The sequence below is a fragment of the Danio rerio genome, chromosome 7, assembly GCF_049306965.1.
Source record: "Danio rerio strain Tuebingen ecotype United States chromosome 7, GRCz12tu, whole genome shotgun sequence".
Classification (NCBI taxonomy): Eukaryota; Metazoa; Chordata; class Actinopteri; order Cypriniformes; family Danionidae; genus Danio; species Danio rerio.
The window spans coordinates 990,001-1,009,602 of NC_133182.1; the positions used below are offsets into that span (position 1 = coordinate 990,001).

Sequence of the window (19,602 nt, forward strand, 5' to 3'; positions counted from 1 at the left end):
CTCTGAGTCGAGACGTGCAAATTAGACGAGAACATTTGATTTATCCCTGCAGAGGAAAAAGGTTTTAAGGGAAACGGTGAAGCGATACGCCTAATCTGTGTCTGTGAGCGATGAATTTAAAGCCAGTTAATGTGCGCGCAGCATTAGCATTCAGCCGAGCTGGAGAGAAATGAGCTGCTACACACAGACTTTCATTAGGGACCGAGCACCGAACGGTGCAAGGCCCTATTGGAATTGCTCCGTTTTTTATTATTATTATTCCGCCCCTAATCGGGGCATTTTTGAGGGTCTAAACATGCCCGAAAACTCATGAAAATTTGCACACACACCAAACGCGGTGTAAATGGCTTGCTGATATAGGTCTCGGCAGTGGGCGTGGCAAAATGACTCGACAGCGCCACCTAGAAAAATTAAACGGACGAGCCCCCGATATATGAATCACGCACATGCACGAAAATCGGCACACACCTCAAACATGCCAAAACATACGAAAAAGTCTCTTGGAGCCATATCTCAAACCCAACAGGAAGTCAGATATTTTTAACTTCCTGCGGCGAAAAAGTGGCGTTTTTGCCATTTCCAGGTGTTGTACTTTAACGAACTCCTCCTAGGGATTTTATCCGATCGACACCAAAATTGGGTTTTGTCATCTAAAGGCCTTGGCGATGTTAAATTGCGAAGCTTTAGAGTTTTCGTCGATGGGCGTGTCTGTGGCGGCCTCGCAAACTTTGACGATTCGCCACAAAACAGGAAGTCGTTATAACTCGGGCATGCATTATCCGATCTGCCTCAAAATTCACACGATTGATAACAGTCCTGACCTGACCAGGTTTACATGCCAATATCCAGATATAGTTACAGCGCCACCTGCTGGCCACAGGAAATGACATGATTTACTGAGTAACAAACTCCTCCCACAAATTTTATCGTATCACTACCAAAATTGGGTGGTGTTATCTGAAAGGTCTAGCGATGATATATTGTAAAGATCTTGAGTTTTCGCAGAGGGGCGTGTCCATGGCGGCATGACAAACCTCAACGTTTCGCCATGGAACAGGAAGTCCTTATAACTCAGCCACACAATGTCCAATATGCCTGAAACTTCACATGATTAATGAAATTCCTCTCCTGAACATATCCCATAACAATATTGAAGTGGACATGGCAAAACGACTCGATAGCGCCACCTAGAAAAATTTAACAGACGAGCCCCCGATCCACGAATCACGCACATGCACGAAAATTGGCACACACCTCAAACATGCCAAAACATACGAAAAAGTCTCTTGGAGCCATATCTCAAACCCAACAGGAAGTCGGATATTTTTTACTTCCTGCGGCGAAAAAGTGGCGTTTTTGCCATTTCCAGGCGTTGTACTTTAACGAACTCCTCCTAGGGATTTTATCCGATCGACACCAAAATTGGCTTTTGTCATCTAAAGGCCTTGGCGATGTTAAATTGCGAAGCTTTAGAGTTTTCGTCGATGGGCGTGTCCGTGGCGGCCTCACAAACTTTGACGATTCGCCACAAAACAGGAAGTCGTTATAACTCAGTGATGCATTATCCGATCTGCCTCAAAATTCACACGTTTGATAAGAGTCCTGACCTGAACACGTTTACATGCCGATATCCAGATAAAGTTATAGCGCCACCTGCTGGCCACAGGAAATGACATGTTTTACACTGTAGCAAACTCCTCCCACAAACTTTATCGTATCAGCACCAAATTTGAGTGGTGTCATCTGAAAGCTCTAGCGATGATATATTGTGAAGATCTCGAGTTTTTGCAAAGGGGCGTGTCCGTGGTGGCATGACAAACCTCAACGCTTCGCCATGGAACAGGAAGTCCTTATAACTCAGCCACAAAATGTCCGATCTGCCTTTAAACTTCACAAGGTTGATAAAAGTCCTCTCCTGAACACATCCACATAACAATATTGAGTCAGTCATAGCGCCACCAGCTGGCAGAAGGTAGTTTGGCTCATAACTTAGCCACACAATGTCTGACCTTCCTGAAACTTCACATGGTTGATTAAATTCTTCTACTGAACGCATCTACATGCCAATCTTGATTCAGTGATAGCGCCACCGACTGACAGGATGAAGTTTGGCATAAATCTGTGATTTTCTCTGGTTCTTTATATATATTGGCTTAAATTAATATTGTTCGCTGCTCTCTGTCATCCTGAGGCCACCGGGCGGCGGTGAGCCCGGGTGCGAGGTCCCTATCATCGCTGCTTGCAGCTTTAATTTGTAATTATGATTCATTACAGAATTGTGGGAACATTTCAAGCATTTCTATTCAATTTATTCAAACAGACAACTAAAACTGTAAAATATTATACAACAGACGTAACTTACAGTAAACTGAATACATTATTAATGCAGAAGAATGAAAACTACCTAAATGTGATAAGAAAGATACTAAACTTGTTTAACATTGTTCACACTTATTTATACCACAACAGAGTTGATGATACTGACGATCACAGAGTTGATGATATCAGATTGACAATATCAGAGCTGACGATATCAGAGTTGATGATACTGACGATGACAGAGTTGACGATGACAGAGTTGACGATAACAAAGCTGACGATAACAGAGCTGACGATAACGGAGCTGACGATAACGGAGCTGTCGATAACGCAGCTGACGATAACAGAGCTGACGATAACAAGATTTAACGATAACGGAGCTGACGATAACGGAGATGACGATAACAGAGTTGACAATAACGGAGTTGACGATAACAAAGCTGATAACGGAGCTGACGATAACAGAGCTGACCATAACAGAGTTGACGATAACAGAGTTGACGATAAAAGAGCTTACGATAACAGAGCTGACGATAACAGAGCTGACGATAACAGAGTTGACGATAACAGAGCTGACGATAACAGAGCTGACGATAACAGAGCTGACGATAACAGAGTTGACGATAACAGGGTTGACGATAAAAGAGCTGACGATAACGGAGCTGAAAATAACGGAGCTGAAAATAACGGAGTTGACGATAACGGAGTTGACGATAATGGAGTTGACGATAACGGAGTTGACGATAACGGAGTTGACGATAACGGAGTTGACGATAACAGAGCTGACGATAACAGAGCTGACGATATCAGAGTTGATGATACTGACGATGACAGAGTTGACGATGACAGAGTTGACGATAACAAAGCTGACGATAACGGAGCTGACGATAACGGAGCTGACGATAACGCAGCTGACGATAACGCAGCTGACGATAACAGAGCTGACGATAACAAGATTTAACGATAACGGAGCTGACGATAACGGAGATGACGATAACAGAGTGACGTTAACAGAGTTGACAATAACGGAGTTGACGATAATAAAGCTGATAACGGAGCTGACGATAACAGAGCTGACGATAACAGAGCTGACGATAACGGAGTTGACGATAACAGAGTTCACAATAAAAGAGCTGACGATAACGGAGCTGAAAATAACGGAGTTGACGATAACGGAGTTGACGATAACGGAGTTGACGATAACGAAGTTGACGATAACGGAGCTGACGATAACAGAGCTGACGATAACAGAACTGACGATAACGGAGTTGACGATAACGGAGTTGATGATAACGGAGTTGATGATAACGGAGTTGACGATAACAGAGCTGACGATAACAGAACTGACGATAACGGAGTTGACGATAACGGAGTTGACGATAACGGAGTTGATGATAACGGAGTTGACGATAACAGAGCTGACGATAACAGAGCTGACGATAACAGAGCTGACGATAACGGAGTTGACGATAACGGAGTTGACGATAACGGAGTTGACGATAACGGAGCTGAAGATAACGGAGTTGACGATAACGGAGTTGACGATAACAGAGTTGACGATAACGGAGTTGACGATAACGGAGCTGACGATAACAGAGTTCACGATAAAAGAGCTGACGATAACAGAGCTGACGATAACAGGGTTGACGATAACAGAGTTGACGATAACGGAGTTGACGATAACGGAGCTGACGATAACGGAGCTGACGATAACGGAGCTGACAATAACGGAGCTGACGATAACGCAGCTGACGATAACAGAGCTGACGATAACAAGATTTAACGATAACAGAGCTGACGATAACGGAGATGACGATAACAGAGTGACGTTAACAGAGTTGACAATAACGGAGTTGACGATAATAAAGCTGATAACGGAGCTGACGATAACAGAGCTGACGATAACAGAGCTGACGATAACAGAGTTGACGATAACAGAGTTCACGATAAAAGAGCTGACGATAACGGAGCTGAAAATAACGGAGTTGACGATAACGGAGTTGACGATAACGGAGTTGACGATAATGGAGTTGACGATAACAGAGCTGACGATAACAGAGCTGACGATAACAGAACTGACGATAACGGAGTTGACGATAACGGAGTTGATGATAACGGAGTTGATGATAACGGAGTTGACGATAACAGAGCTGACGATAACAGAGCTGACGATAACAGAGTTGACGATAACGGAGTTGACGATAACGGAGTTGACGATAACGGAGCTGAAGATAACGGAGTTGACGATAACGGAGTTGACGATAACAGAGTTGACGATAACGGAGTTGACGATAACGGAGCTGACGATAACAGAGCTGACGATAACAGAGCTGACGATAACAGGGTTGACGATAACAGAGTTGACGATAACGGAGTTGACGATAACGGAGCTGACGATAACGGAGCTGACAATAACGGAGCTGACGATAACGCAGCTGACGATAACAGAGCTGACGATAACAAGATTTAACGATAACGGAGCTGACGATAACGGAGATGACGATAACAGAGTTGACAATAACGGAGTTGACGATAACAAAGCTAATAACGGAGCTGACGATAACAGAGCTGACGATAACAGAGTTGACGATAACAGAGTTGACGATAAAAGAGCTGACGATAACAGAGCTGACGATAACAGAGTTCACGATAAAAGAGCTGACGATAACGGAGCTGAAAATAACGGAGTTGACGATAACGGAGTTGACGATAACGGAGTTGACGATAACGGAGTTGACGATAACAGAGCTGACGATAACAGAGCTGACGATAACAGAACTGACGATAACGGAGTTGACGATAACGGAGTTGACGATAACGGAGTTGATGATAACGGAGTTGACGATAACGGAGTTGATGATAACGGAGTTGACGATAACAGAGCTGACGATAACAGAGCTGACGATAACAGAGCTGACGATAACAAAGTTGACGATAACAGAGTTGACGATAACAGAGTTGACGATAACAGAGCTGACGATAACAGAGTTGACGATAACAGAGCTGACGATAACGGAGTTGACGATAACGGAGTTGACGATAACGGAGTTGACGATAACGGAGTTGACGATAACGGAGCTGACGATAACAGAGCTGACGATAACAGAGCTGACGATAACAGAGCTGACGATAACAGAGTTCACGATAAAAGAGCTGACGATAACGGAGCTGAAAATAACGGAGTTGACGATAACGGAGTTGACGATAACGGAGTTGACGATAACAGAGCTGACGATAACAGAGCTGACGATAACAGAACTGACGATAACGGAGTTGACGATAACGGAGTTGATGATAACGGAGTTGACGATAACGGAGTTGACGATAACAGAGCTGACGATAACAGAGCTGACGATAACAGAGCTGACGATAACAAAGTTGACGATAACAGAGTTGACGATAACAGAGCTGACGATAACAGAGCTGACGATAACAGAGCTGACGATAACAGAGTTGACGATAACAGAGCTGACGATAACGGAGTTAACGATAACGGAGCTGAAGATAACGGAGTTGACGATAACGGAGTTGACGATAACAGAGCTGACGATAACAGAGCTGACGATAACGGAGTTGACGATAACGGAGCTGACGATAACGGAGCTGACGATAACGGAGCTGAAGATAACGGAGTTGACGATAACGGAGCTGACGATAACGGAGCTGACGATAACACAGCTGACGATAACGGAGCTGAAGATAACAGAGTTGACGATAACAGAGCTGACGATAACGGAGCTGACGATAACAGAGTTGACGATAACAGAGTTCACGATAAAAGAGCTGACGATAACGGAGCTGAAAATAACGGAGTTGACGATAACGGAGTTGACGATAACGGAGTTGACGATAATGGAGTTGACGATAACAGAGCTGACGATAACAGAGCTGACGATAACAGAACTGACGATAACGGAGTTGACGATAACGGAGTTGATGATAACGGAGTTGATGATAACGGAGTTGACGATAACAGAGCTGACGATAACAGAGCTGACGATAACAGAGTTGACGATAACGGAGTTGACGATAACGGAGTTGACGATAACGGAGCTGAAGATAACGGAGTTGACGATAACGGAGTTGACGATAACAGAGTTGACGATAACGGAGTTGACGATAACGGAGCTGACGATAACAGAGCTGACGATAACAGAGCTGACGATAACAGGGTTGACGATAACAGAGTTGACGATAACGGAGTTGACGATAACGGAGCTGACGATAACGGAGCTGACAATAACGGAGCTGACGATAACGCAGCTGACGATAACAGAGCTGACGATAACAAGATTTAACGATAACGGAGCTGACGATAACGGAGATGACGATAACAGAGTTGACAATAACGGAGTTGACGATAACAAAGCTAATAACGGAGCTGACGATAACAGAGCTGACGATAACAGAGTTGACGATAACAGAGTTGACGATAAAAGAGCTGACGATAACAGAGCTGACGATAACAGAGTTCACGATAAAAGAGCTGACGATAACGGAGCTGAAAATAACGGAGTTGACGATAACGGAGTTGACGATAACGGAGTTGACGATAACGGAGTTGACGATAACAGAGCTGACGATAACAGAGCTGACGATAACAGAACTGACGATAACGGAGTTGACGATAACGGAGTTGATGATAACGGAGTTGACGATAACGGAGTTGATGATAACGGAGTTGACGATAACAGAGCTGACGATAACAGAGCTGACGATAACAGAGCTGACGATAACAAAGTTGACGATAACAGAGTTGACGATAACAGAGTTGACGATAACAGAGCTGACGATAACAGAGTTGACGATAACAGAGCTGACGATAACGGAGTTGACGATAACGGAGTTGACGATAACGGAGTTGACGATAACGGAGTTGACGATAACGGAGCTGACGATAACAGAGCTGACGATAACAGAGCTGACGATAACAGAGCTGACGATAACAGAGTTCACGATAAAAGAGCTGACGATAACGGAGCTGAAAATAACGGAGTTGACGATAACGGAGTTGACGATAACGGAGTTGACGATAACAGAGCTGACGATAACAGAGCTGACGATAACAGAACTGACGATAACGGAGTTGACGATAACGGAGTTGATGATAACGGAGTTGACGATAACGGAGTTGACGATAACAGAGCTGACGATAACAGAGCTGACGATAACAGAGCTGACGATAACAAAGTTGACGATAACAGAGTTGACGATAACAGAGCTGACGATAACAGAGCTGACGATAACAGAGCTGACGATAACAGAGTTGACGATAACAGAGCTGACGATAACGGAGTTAACGATAACGGAGCTGAAGATAACGGAGTTGACGATAACGGAGTTGACGATAACAGAGCTGACGATAACAGAGCTGACGATAACGGAGTTGACGATAACGGAGCTGACGATAACGGAGCTGACGATAACGGAGCTGAAGATAACGGAGTTGACGATAACGGAGCTGACGATAACGGAGCTGACGATAACACAGCTGACGATAACGGAGCTGAAGATAACAGAGTTGACGATAACAGAGCTGACGATAACGGAGCTGACGATAACAGAGTTGACGATAACAGAGTTGAGAAAAAACAAAGCTGAACAGGAGTTGAGCGTTTCTCACCTCCAGACGTCGCTGCCTTTAGAGAAGGTGGAGGATTTGATGACCTCTGGTGCCATCCAGGCGTAGGTGCCCGCCGTGCTCATCTTGGTGGTCTTGTGCCACTCCCGCGCCAGCCCAAAATCTGTGATCTTCAGCGTTTTGCCCTCGATGCTGCCCTTCTCTATCGGCTCAGCCAGCAGAACTGAGACAGAGGAGAGAGGGAGACAATCAATCAATCAATCAATCAATCAAGCAGTCAGTTAATTAATCAGTCAGTCACATGGTCAATCAGTCAAACAGGTAACTTGTTAACCAATCAGTCAATTACTTAATCAAGCAGTCAGTAAGTCTATCAATCAAACAGTCAGTCAATAATTCAATAATCAATCAATCAGTCAGGCAGTTAAGCAGTGTTAATCTATAAATCAGTCTATCAGTTATTTCATGAACTAGTCAAAGTCAATCAAATTTTAAATTATTCAACAATTAATCAATCAGTCAATCAAACAAGCCACCAATCAATCAATCAATCAATCAATCAGCCAATCAGTTAATCAATCATTGAGTAAATCAATCAGTCAATCAATCAATTAAACTGTCAGTGAGTCAATCAGTGAATCAATCAGTAAGTCAATTAATCAGTTAATCAACCAATGAACCAATCAATTAGATTTAGTCAGTTAATCAATCATTCACCAGTCAATCACACAAACAAACAGCAATCAATTACATTCAGTCAATCAATGAACCCGTCAGCCAGCCAATCAAACTATCAGTCAATGAACCAGTCGATCGATCAATCAATCAATCAATCAATCAATCAATCAATCAATCAATCAATCAATCAATCAATCAATCAATCAATCAATCAATCAATCAGATATCAGAGATTCACTGGACAATGGTTACACATAATATTATTAATTTTCTGACAATACAGCACCACTACACAGACCAGAATAATAATCTCATCAAACTACAGCACAAGACACACACACACACACACACACACACACACACAGATATATACAAATAGTTTGAGACTACAGCTGCACATTCTGTCTGAAGCTGGATCTGTGTTATAATCTCCTCTAAATTAATTTTAAAAACTCGCAAAGAACAAGAGATGAACTGGCTGCCTGTCAGTGTGTGTGTGTGTGTGTGTGTGTGTGACGTCAAAGCAGTTGCAAAAAGCTGCAGAAGAGGGAGAGCTTTGTGCTGGACACACACAACACTAAAACACACACACACACACACACACACACACACACACACACAGTCAGCAGGGCCTAAACGGGCCCATTTGTGCTGTGGTAAATATTTAGACACACACACACACACACACACACACAGACACACACACACACACAGAGAGTTCTGGACACTGAAGGAAATGTGGAACGAAACTGCAGAAGAAGAAGTGAAACTCTTTAAACTGATTCAACATCCAACCAGAGGAATCCGTCTCAACCAGAGACCACACACACACACACACACACACACACACACACACACACACACACAGACACACACACACACACACACACACACACACACACACACACACACACACACACACACACACACACAGACACACTCTATATCTCTCAAATACACACTTATACATAAACACATGCATTCTCTCGCTCTCAAACAGTAACACAAACTCACATTCTCTGTCTTGAACACACACACACACACACACACACACACACACACACACACACATATATATACATACACACATAAATGCATTATCTTTCTCAAACATACACTCATACAAGACACTTACTCGCGCACACACACGTACACTTTCAAACACTCGCTCATGCACTCCCTCTCTCAAACACACACAGAGACACATGTTCTGTCACACACACACACACACATTTAGTCTCTCACACACACATATATAGTGTCACACACACAGACTTCGTCTCTCTCTTTCTCACACACTCATATTTCCGTCGGCTGCTCGTCTACAGGAAGTGACGCAAATGAAGTCGACAAAATTCTAAATAAAACTGAACTGACAGGAATAAAGATTTCACAGTCTTCAGTTCTGTTAAACACACACACGCGCACACACACACACGCACGCACGCACGCACGCACACACACACACACACACACACACACACACAGCACGATCCTCAATAACATCAGACTAACATGGGTTCTGCATTTATTTAATTTGTGTGAGTGTGTATTAGTGTGTGTATGTATGGCTGTGTGTGTGTATGTATTAGTGCATGTGTATACATAGATGTGCGTTTATGTTTGTGTGTGTGTGTGTGTGTGTGTGTGTGTGTGTGTGTGTGTGTGTGTGTGTGTGTGTGTGTGTGTGTGTGTGTGCGTTCAGTGTTGCAGCATCTGAACATCAGTCCTCAATGCTCTACAATTATACGCCCGCTGCAGGAATGCAACCACACGCTGGACGCCTCGGCAACAACAGCAGACGGTAACCACAGCAACCGGCTCTGTTTGTTGTGTTGCGGATGCCGGTGAGTCAAGGCTGTGCCACCAATCAGAGCCAGCTCCGTCACCTTCTCTCTGTCCTTTCTGTGTGTGTGTGTGTGTGTGTGTGTATGTGTGTGTGTGTGTGTGTGTGTGTGTGTGTGTGTGTGTGTGTGTGTATGTATGTATGTGTGTGTGTGTGTGTGTGTGTGTGTGTGTGTGTGTGTGTGTGTGTGCGCTGCCAGACAGTCTGTATGTTGTCCAAAGACAAAGGCTCATTCTTCTCAGGGAAAACCCCCGCACCAGAGTCCAGACAGCCAGAAACTACCTAGCAACCACCATAAGCAAACCCTAGCAACCACACACAGTGCATAATCACCCCAGCAACCAACCACAGCACATAGCAACACCTCAGCAACCAACCACAGCACACAGCAACACCCCAGCATAAAACCAAAGCAACGCCCTAGCAACAAACCACAGCGCACAGCAACACCCCAGCAACAAACCAAAGCAATGCCCTAGCAACCAACCACAGCACACAGCAACACCCAAGCAACCAACCACAGCACACAGCAACACCCCAGCAACCAACCACAGCACACAGCAACACCCCAGCAACAAACCAAAGCAACGCCCTAGCAACCAACCACAGCGCACAGCAACACCCCAGCAACAAACCAAAGCAACGCCCTAGCAACCACACACTGAAAACCACAGCAACAAAACATGGTGAAAAGCAACACCCCAGCAACCAACCACTGCACACAGCAACACCCAGCAAAGAACCAGAGCACACAGCAACACCCTAGCAACCACATATAGTACACAAAACACTCTAGTGACCACATTTAGTGCACAAAAACACCCTAGCAACCACATAGTACAGAGAAACACCCCAGCAATCAAACATAATGCAAAAAAAACCCCAGCAACCAAACAGTGAACAGTAACACCCTAGCAACTAAACAGTGCATAGAAACACCCCAGCACCACCCACAGCAACACCTCAGCAACCAACCACAGCACACAGCAACATCCCCGCAAACCACACATAGTGGAAAAAAACACCCCCGCAACCACTTACAGCACAAAGCAACACCCGGCAACCACAACTGGCGCACAGCAACACCCCAGCAACCACAAAAAACAACACCCCAGCAACCAACCAAAGCACACAGCAACACCCCAGCAACCTCACACAGTGCATAGAAATACCCCAGCAACCACACATAGTGCATAGCAACACCCCAGCAACCACACATAGTGCATAGCAACACCCCAGCAATCACACATAGTGCATAGCAACACCCCAGCAACCACACATAGTGCATAGCAACATCCCAGCAATCACACATAGTGCATAGAAACACCCCAGCAACCACACATAGTGCATAGCAACACCCCAGCAACCACACATAGTGCATAGCAACACCCCAGCAATCACACATAGTGCATAGAAACATCCAGGCAACCACACACGGTGCATAGAAACACCCCAGCAACCACACATAGTGCATAGCAACACCCCAGCAACCACACACGGTGCATAGAAACACCCCAGCAACCACACATAGTGCATAGCAACACCCCAGCAATCACACAGTGCATAGCAACACCCTAGCAACCACACAGTGCATAGCAACACCCCAGCAACCACACATAGTGCATAGCAACACCCCAGCAATCACACAGTGCATAGAAACACCCCAGCAACCACACATAGTGCATAGCAACACCCCAGCAATCACACATAGTGCATAGCAACACCCCAGCAATCACACATAGTGCATTGCAACACCCCAGCAACCACACATAGTGCATAGCAACACCCCAGCAACCACACATAGTGCATAGCAACACCCCAGCAATCACACATAGTGCATAGCAACACCCCAGCAATCACACATAGTGCATAGCAACACCCTAGCAACCACACAGTGCATAGCAACACCCCAGCAACCACACATAGTGCATAGCGACACCCCAGCAATCACACAGTGCATAGAAACACCCCAGCAACCACACATAGTGCATAGCAACACCCCAGCAACCACACATAGTGCATAGCAACACCCCAGCAATCACACATAGTGCATTGCAACACCCCAGCAACCACACATAGTACATAGCAACACCCCAGCAACCACACATAGTGCATAGCAACACCCCAGCAATCACACATAGTGCATAGCAACACCCCAGCAATCACACAGTGCATAGAAACACCCCAGCAACCACACATAGTGCATAGCAACACCCCAGCAATCACACATAGTGCATAGCAACACCCCAGCAATCACACATAGTGCATTGCAACACCCCAGCAACCACACATAGTGCATAGCAACACCCCAGCAACCACACATAGTGCATTGCAACACCCCAGCAACCACACATAGTGCATAGCAACACCCCAGCAATCACACATAGTGCATTGCAACACCCCAGCAACCACACATAGTGCATAGCAACACCCCAGCAATCACACATAGTGCATAGCAACACCCCAGCAATCACACATAGTGCATAGAAACACCCCAGCAACTACATACAGTGCATAGCAACACCCCAGCAACCCACACATATTGCATAGCAACACATTAGCACCCATACAAAGCGCACAGCAACAACTCAGCAACCAAAAAGTGTGCAGCACACAGTAACACTCCATTACTTTAACCTGAAAATATAAAATATATATAAATATTCTCTGCGCTGTTAATCTCGACTGTGCGCCTGCGAGTGGACAGGGGTCAGAGGTCAGCACTAGCAGCCGCTGCTGGTTAAACTTCACCCAATCACAGAAGAGTTAATGAGTGACTGACTGCAGGGATTCAGCTCCAGAATGAGCTTGTGTGTGTGTGTGTGTGTGTGTGTGTGTGTGTGTGTATATGCAGATGAGGGGTGGAGCTTATGGCTGTGGTTTGCAGATGACAGTGAGTTTAAAAGGCGGGGCTTATTGTGTGGTAAAGCAGGGCAAATATATTCCACAGCACATTTCACAGATGATGAGAACTCAAAGTGTCTGACATGAACCAGAGCGTATGTGCAGCATCACAACCAGTGTTAGAGAACAGAGCCGTGTGATTGGCCAAGCTTAACATTAATGTCCAACTGCGGCTTTCACTAATATTCTCCATATCCCAGTGAATCCGCTATCTGTTTGTGTGTGTGTGTGTGCGCTCTGGAATCCTCTGCCCCTTGACATGTTCATTCCAGAGCGCCGCTGTCTTTGGGAAAAGGCTGAACTCCTGCTGAATGCTGGGAAATATTTGTGAGGCTGGGGAAGGGGAATCCCATGCCAAGCTCATACCTGCCGGACGAGCAGAGGAGGAGACCAGCAGCTGATGCTTATCTCTCTTTCTCTGTCTCTCTCACACACACACACACACACACACACACACACACACACACACACACACACACACACAAATACACACTCATACACACATATACACACACCTGGGCCCTGTTTCAGAAAGAAGGTTAAGTGAAAACTCAGAGTATTTTAACCCTGAAATGAGAGAAACTCTGGGTTTTTCCGTTTCAGAATGGCAGGTTTGTCAGACTGGAGCAAGCAGGGTAAGTCGAGCCTGTTTCTGAAAGAGAGGTAACTTCAACTCAGAGTCAGTTACTGTGGTCAGCTGCTCTGTGAATCTAACCTGGTCAGCAGCAGGTTTACTCTCTAAACTCAGAGTTTCTGTCGGTCTCTCCCCTTTTTTAAAAACGAAGTGGTGTTTCTCACCTTAGCCTCATCTATACATTGAGTTTATATATGAATATACACATCACACACATACACACTTGTGTACACACTCATATACACACACCCACACTGACATACACACCCACTTATTCAAACATATACTGTATACATACACTCATACACAAACACACACATCAATATACACACACACTCATACAAACACACACACACACACACACACACACGCACTGACTAATACATGCAAACACATATACTCGCAGTCATGTACACACACTAATACACACGTACACACACAAAAAGATATACACATTCATACACACTTGTGTATACACACAGCCACATAAATGCACACACACACACTCATACCCATACACACATGTACATAAACATACACACACACACACTCATATCCATACACACATGTACATAAACATACACACACACACACACTTATATCCATACACACATGTACATAAACACACACACACACACACTCATACCCATACACACATGTACATAAACACACACACACACACACACTCATACCCATAAACACATGTACATAAACACACACACTCATATCCATACACACATGTACATAAACATACACACACACACACACACTTATATCCATACACACATGTACATAAACACACACACACACACACTCATACCCATACACACATGTACATAAACACACACACTCACACACACTCATACCCATACACACATGTACATAAACATACACACACACACACACTCATACCCATAAACACATGTACATAAACACACACACACACACACACACACACACACACTCATACCCATACACACATGTACATAAACATACACACACTCATACCCATACACACATGTACATAAACACACACACACACACACATACCCATACACACATGTACATAAACATACACACACACACACACACACACACACTCATATCCATACACACATGTACATAAACACACACTCACACACACTCATACCCATACACAGATGTAAATAAACACACACACACACACAAACACTCATCTATACATTATGTGAATATATGAATATACACACACACACATTCACTTGTGTACACACTCATACACCCACATCTACACATATAGACACCCACACTGACACACCCACATATACATTATATACACACCCATACACACACTCATCGATATACACATACACTAATACAAACATATACACACACACATCTATATATACACACACGCTACACACACACACACACACACACACACACACACACACACACACACACGCATATATAGATTATAAATGAGTATCTATAAATATACATATATACATATCACACACATATAAACACACTCATACACAAACCCACATATACACACCCACACTAACACAAACTTGTTCACACACATACACTTATACATATACTGTATACACATATACACACACAATCATCCACAAACACATATACACACACAGTCATATATGTACACACATAGACAGACGTAAATAGATAGACAGGTATACATCACTAATACACACACACACTGAAACACACACATCTACACAAAAAGATATATACATTCATACACACTTGTGTACATATACACACACACACACACATATAGACATCATAAATGAGTATATACACACATATCACCACATATACACACTCACACACACACACACACCCACCCACACAGTGAAATACTCTATAGTGTTGACAGCAGTGGTGGCTCTAGTCAAGTGTGTTCTGCTGTGGGAAACGCCACGTCTGCATGTGTGACGAAGTGTGATTATAGGTTACACACACACACACACACACAGACACACACACACAATCATGATCACCTAGTTCTTCAATCAAGAACTTTCTAGACCAGAACAAAATATAGTCTTGTTTTAAGACACAACGAGTCAAAATGAAGAGTTTTGGAGAGCTTCTCAACACTAGATTTAGTGCTGATCTAGAAAGTTCTTCTGGATTTAAGGGTTTGTAGATATGAGGTCTAGAAGCGAGTGTGTGTGTGTGCAGTGTTGAACAATAGTCTGAGCATTACGCTGCATTCACACGGGGCTTCAGCGTCAACGCTTGACTGAAGGCGTGTCTGGTGTTGGGGCTGAAGCGAACGTCATAGCAGCGTCAGCCAATGAAATTCAGTCAGCAATAGGCCACTGTCTAGCTGGTGTATTTGCATACAGCGATCTGATTGGCTGACACGTCCGTCGGCGCTTGAAAAGTTGAGCTAGTCCCAACTTCTGCAGCGAGCAACACCTCTGAAGCGGCGCCGTCAGATCCACAATGCAGTTCGGCAACATCTGACGTCACGCATTCAAAGTGAATGTGAAGCGTTGACACTGACGCCCCGTGTGAATGGAGCGTCAGTCTAGAGCTGGACTGCAGTAGGGTCTCTAGTAAAGTGTAGTTACTGTCATCAAGTACTGCATCTGCAGCTCACTCACAAACATCCGGTTATAATCCATTCACTGCGCATCACGGCTGCAGACAAGTGCAGGTGCTGCAAACATTTTTGAGCAGGGCAGCACGGTGGCTCAGTGGTTAGCACTGTGGCCTCACGGCAAGAAGGTCGCTGGTTCAAGTACCGATTGGGTCAGTTGGTGTTTCTGTGTGGAGTTTGCATGTTCTCCCCGTGTTGGGGTGGGTTTACTCCGGGTGCTCCGGTTTCCCCCACAGTCCAAACACATGCGCTATAGGGGGATTGATCAACTAAATTGGCCTTAGTATATGAGTGTGGGTGTTTCCCAGTACTGGGTTGCAGCTGGAAGGGCATCCGCTGTGTAAAACATATGCTGGAATAGTTGTACTTTCTAAGTTTTAAGAACACTAAATAATAACTGGTCTTCTAGTGGATGATCTGGTGTCTGAAGTGATTTTGCCTCTAGATTTTGCTGATTTGAGCTCAATAAATCTGATCATGTCTTGATGTTGACTGATTTGATGAGGACAGTGCGGTCTGACTCTGCTCAGACTAAAGTCTCATCACTGAACAGAAATAATGTCCAGTATAGAATATAAAGTCCTTGCTCTCTTGAGTTTCAGATGGAGTGTGTGTGTGTGTGTATATAGACCTGTGTGTGTGTGTGTGTGTGTGTGTGTGTGTGTGTGTGTGTGTGTTTTCCCCCATAACACTGGGTCGTCCACAGGAACAGAGCGCCGCTGTCTTTAGAAAATGAGTAGGAAGAGAAAAATGAAGAAGGAAAAAAGAAGAAAGAAAAACACAGGATGCAGATCAGGAGACGAGTACAGACAGGTCTGAGAAACACTGATAACATCACACACACACACACACACACACAGGTCTATATACACACACACACACACTCCATCTGAAACTCAAGAGAGCACAATGTGTGCACAAACTCTCTCAAACACACACACACAAACACTGTGACTGATGGAGAAGCAGAGGATCATGGGAGAAAAACGTGGGCGAATGACAACAAAGCAAAGAGAGAGAGAGAGAGAGAGAGAGAGAGAAAGAGAGAGAGAGAGAGAACACACACACACACACACACCACCATTTGAAGTGGAACAATGCTGCTTGAAATAAACACACTATAATCTATTATTGTATTATATTAATCTATTATTTAATTATTAATTTATAAAAATATATAAAATATTTTAGACTCACTTCAACATTTAAAAAACTTCAACATTTATATATATATACACACACACACACACACACACACACACACACACACACACACACACACACACACACACACACACACACACACACACACACTGACTGGCCACTTTATTAGGTACACCTGTCCAACTGCTTATTCACACACATTTCCTATCAGCCAATCACATGGCAGCAGCTCACTGCATTTAGGCATGTAGACATGGTCAAGAGGATCTGCTGCAGCATCAGAATGGGCAGGAAAGGGGATTTAAAGGGCCATGAAACCCGCTCGTTTCAGCAGGGTGTTTTCACACCTCTACTTTGGAAAAAGTCAGAAAAGTGGGCGTGTCCAGCTCTGTTTAGGGGGGAGTGTCTGAGGAACTAAAGTGGGAGGGTGTGGGAGTGTCTATTTGGGCACGCGCGAGTTTCAGTCAAAATACACACACACAGTAGAAAGTGATGGTGTTTAACCTACATGGACATCTGTAGTCGAATTATTTGCCAAATTATTAAATGGTGGACTTTTACTGCAGTTTGACTCTTTCATTCAGGGAATTCATTCATGTCCCTCGCGACAAACGCGATATTTGATTCGAGGAACTGCTCTAAGCGTGTATTTTTCATGCAATGTTTGATACCGCACGGCGAATGAGAGAAAAAAACCTCCGCATTTCCCGGAAACTTAGATGCACTCGGCAGGTAGCGTCAGAAAGCCGCGTGTGTTATTCCGGTCACAAAATGCGGTGAAAACCCTACACGAGGTTAAAGTTTGGTTGTGGTGCTAACATGTTTACACTCGGTGCAATAGTTAACTTAGTTCGATACAAACGAACTGAATAAACAAAGAGCACTGGTCGCTCACTTACCAAATCTGTAGAGACAGGACAATCACCAGCAACTAGAGCCGCGTCTTTATTAAGAGGAGACTACAAGCGAATCCAATCTCAGCGTTTGCAGATGAGAACAGCTCTCAGGTAAACAATAATCCTCCTTAGACACGTAAGTTATTGTTGTCGAGCGTCGCGTACACTGTTAATCCACACGTGACTCCAGCTGAGCTCTCACAGAGAGAAAATGAAAACAAAACTTCACTGCAGCAAACTATAAAAGCAACACTTCACGCTTGTTTTGCCAACACAACGTGGCGTCTCTGTCGTCTAAACACTGTGACAGTAATGAATATTAATGAAGCTGCACAATAGAGCGCACTGATTGGTTTGAACCAAGCTTTACTCATGCATTAATGCAGCACACTGTGAGACGTAATAAGACTCACTCTGGCACAGACGTCCAGTCTGCACGCTGGAATACACGCTATTATGTCATGACCGTGACGCAGCTTCAAAAATCTGTTTCAAACCGGAAGTACGAATTTGCTTGAAATAACGCAAAAACAACCAATTTACACTTTTTAGTGAAATATAGGTGTCCTAATAGTGTTTTTAGCAGTGTGGGACACATATACCACTGTCAACAGCTCAACACATGTGTTCTGGTGTTTCGTGACTTTGAACGTGGCATGGTTGTTGCTGCCAGACGGGCTGCTCTGAGTATTTCAGAAACTGCTGATCTACTGGGATTTTCACACACAACCATCTCTAGGGTTTACAGAGAATGCTCCGACAAAGAGGAAATATCCAGTGAGCGGCAGTTCTGTGGGCGCAAATGCCTTGTTGATGAGGCCAGAGGTCAGAGGAGAATGGCCAGACTGGTTCCAGCTGATAGAAAGGCAACAGCAACTCAAATAAGCACTCGCTACAACCGAGCTCTGCAGAAGAGCATCTCTGAACACACAACACGTCCAACCTTGAGGCGGATGGGCTACAGCA

At 44.3% G+C, this 19,602-nt stretch overlaps 2 protein-coding genes across 3 annotated transcripts in view; both read right to left on the reverse strand.

The window, feature by feature from the left end:
• The window catches only part of alpk1 (alpha-kinase 1), an 859,942-nt gene that overhangs the window by 359,160 nt on the left and 481,180 nt on the right, over nucleotides 1-19,602 (reverse strand). The window lies entirely within an intron of this gene.
• The window catches only part of LOC101886393 (mitogen-activated protein kinase kinase kinase 11), a 59,451-nt gene that overhangs the window by 19,375 nt on the left and 20,474 nt on the right, over nucleotides 1-19,602 (reverse strand). For both annotated transcript variants that reach the window (XM_073907802.1, XM_073907801.1), the window contains exon 3: nucleotides 7,943-8,123. In XM_073907802.1, the coding sequence (XP_073763903.1) occupies nucleotides 7,943-8,123 (181 nt within the window). The remainder of the gene's footprint in view (nucleotides 1-7,942; nucleotides 8,124-19,602) is intronic.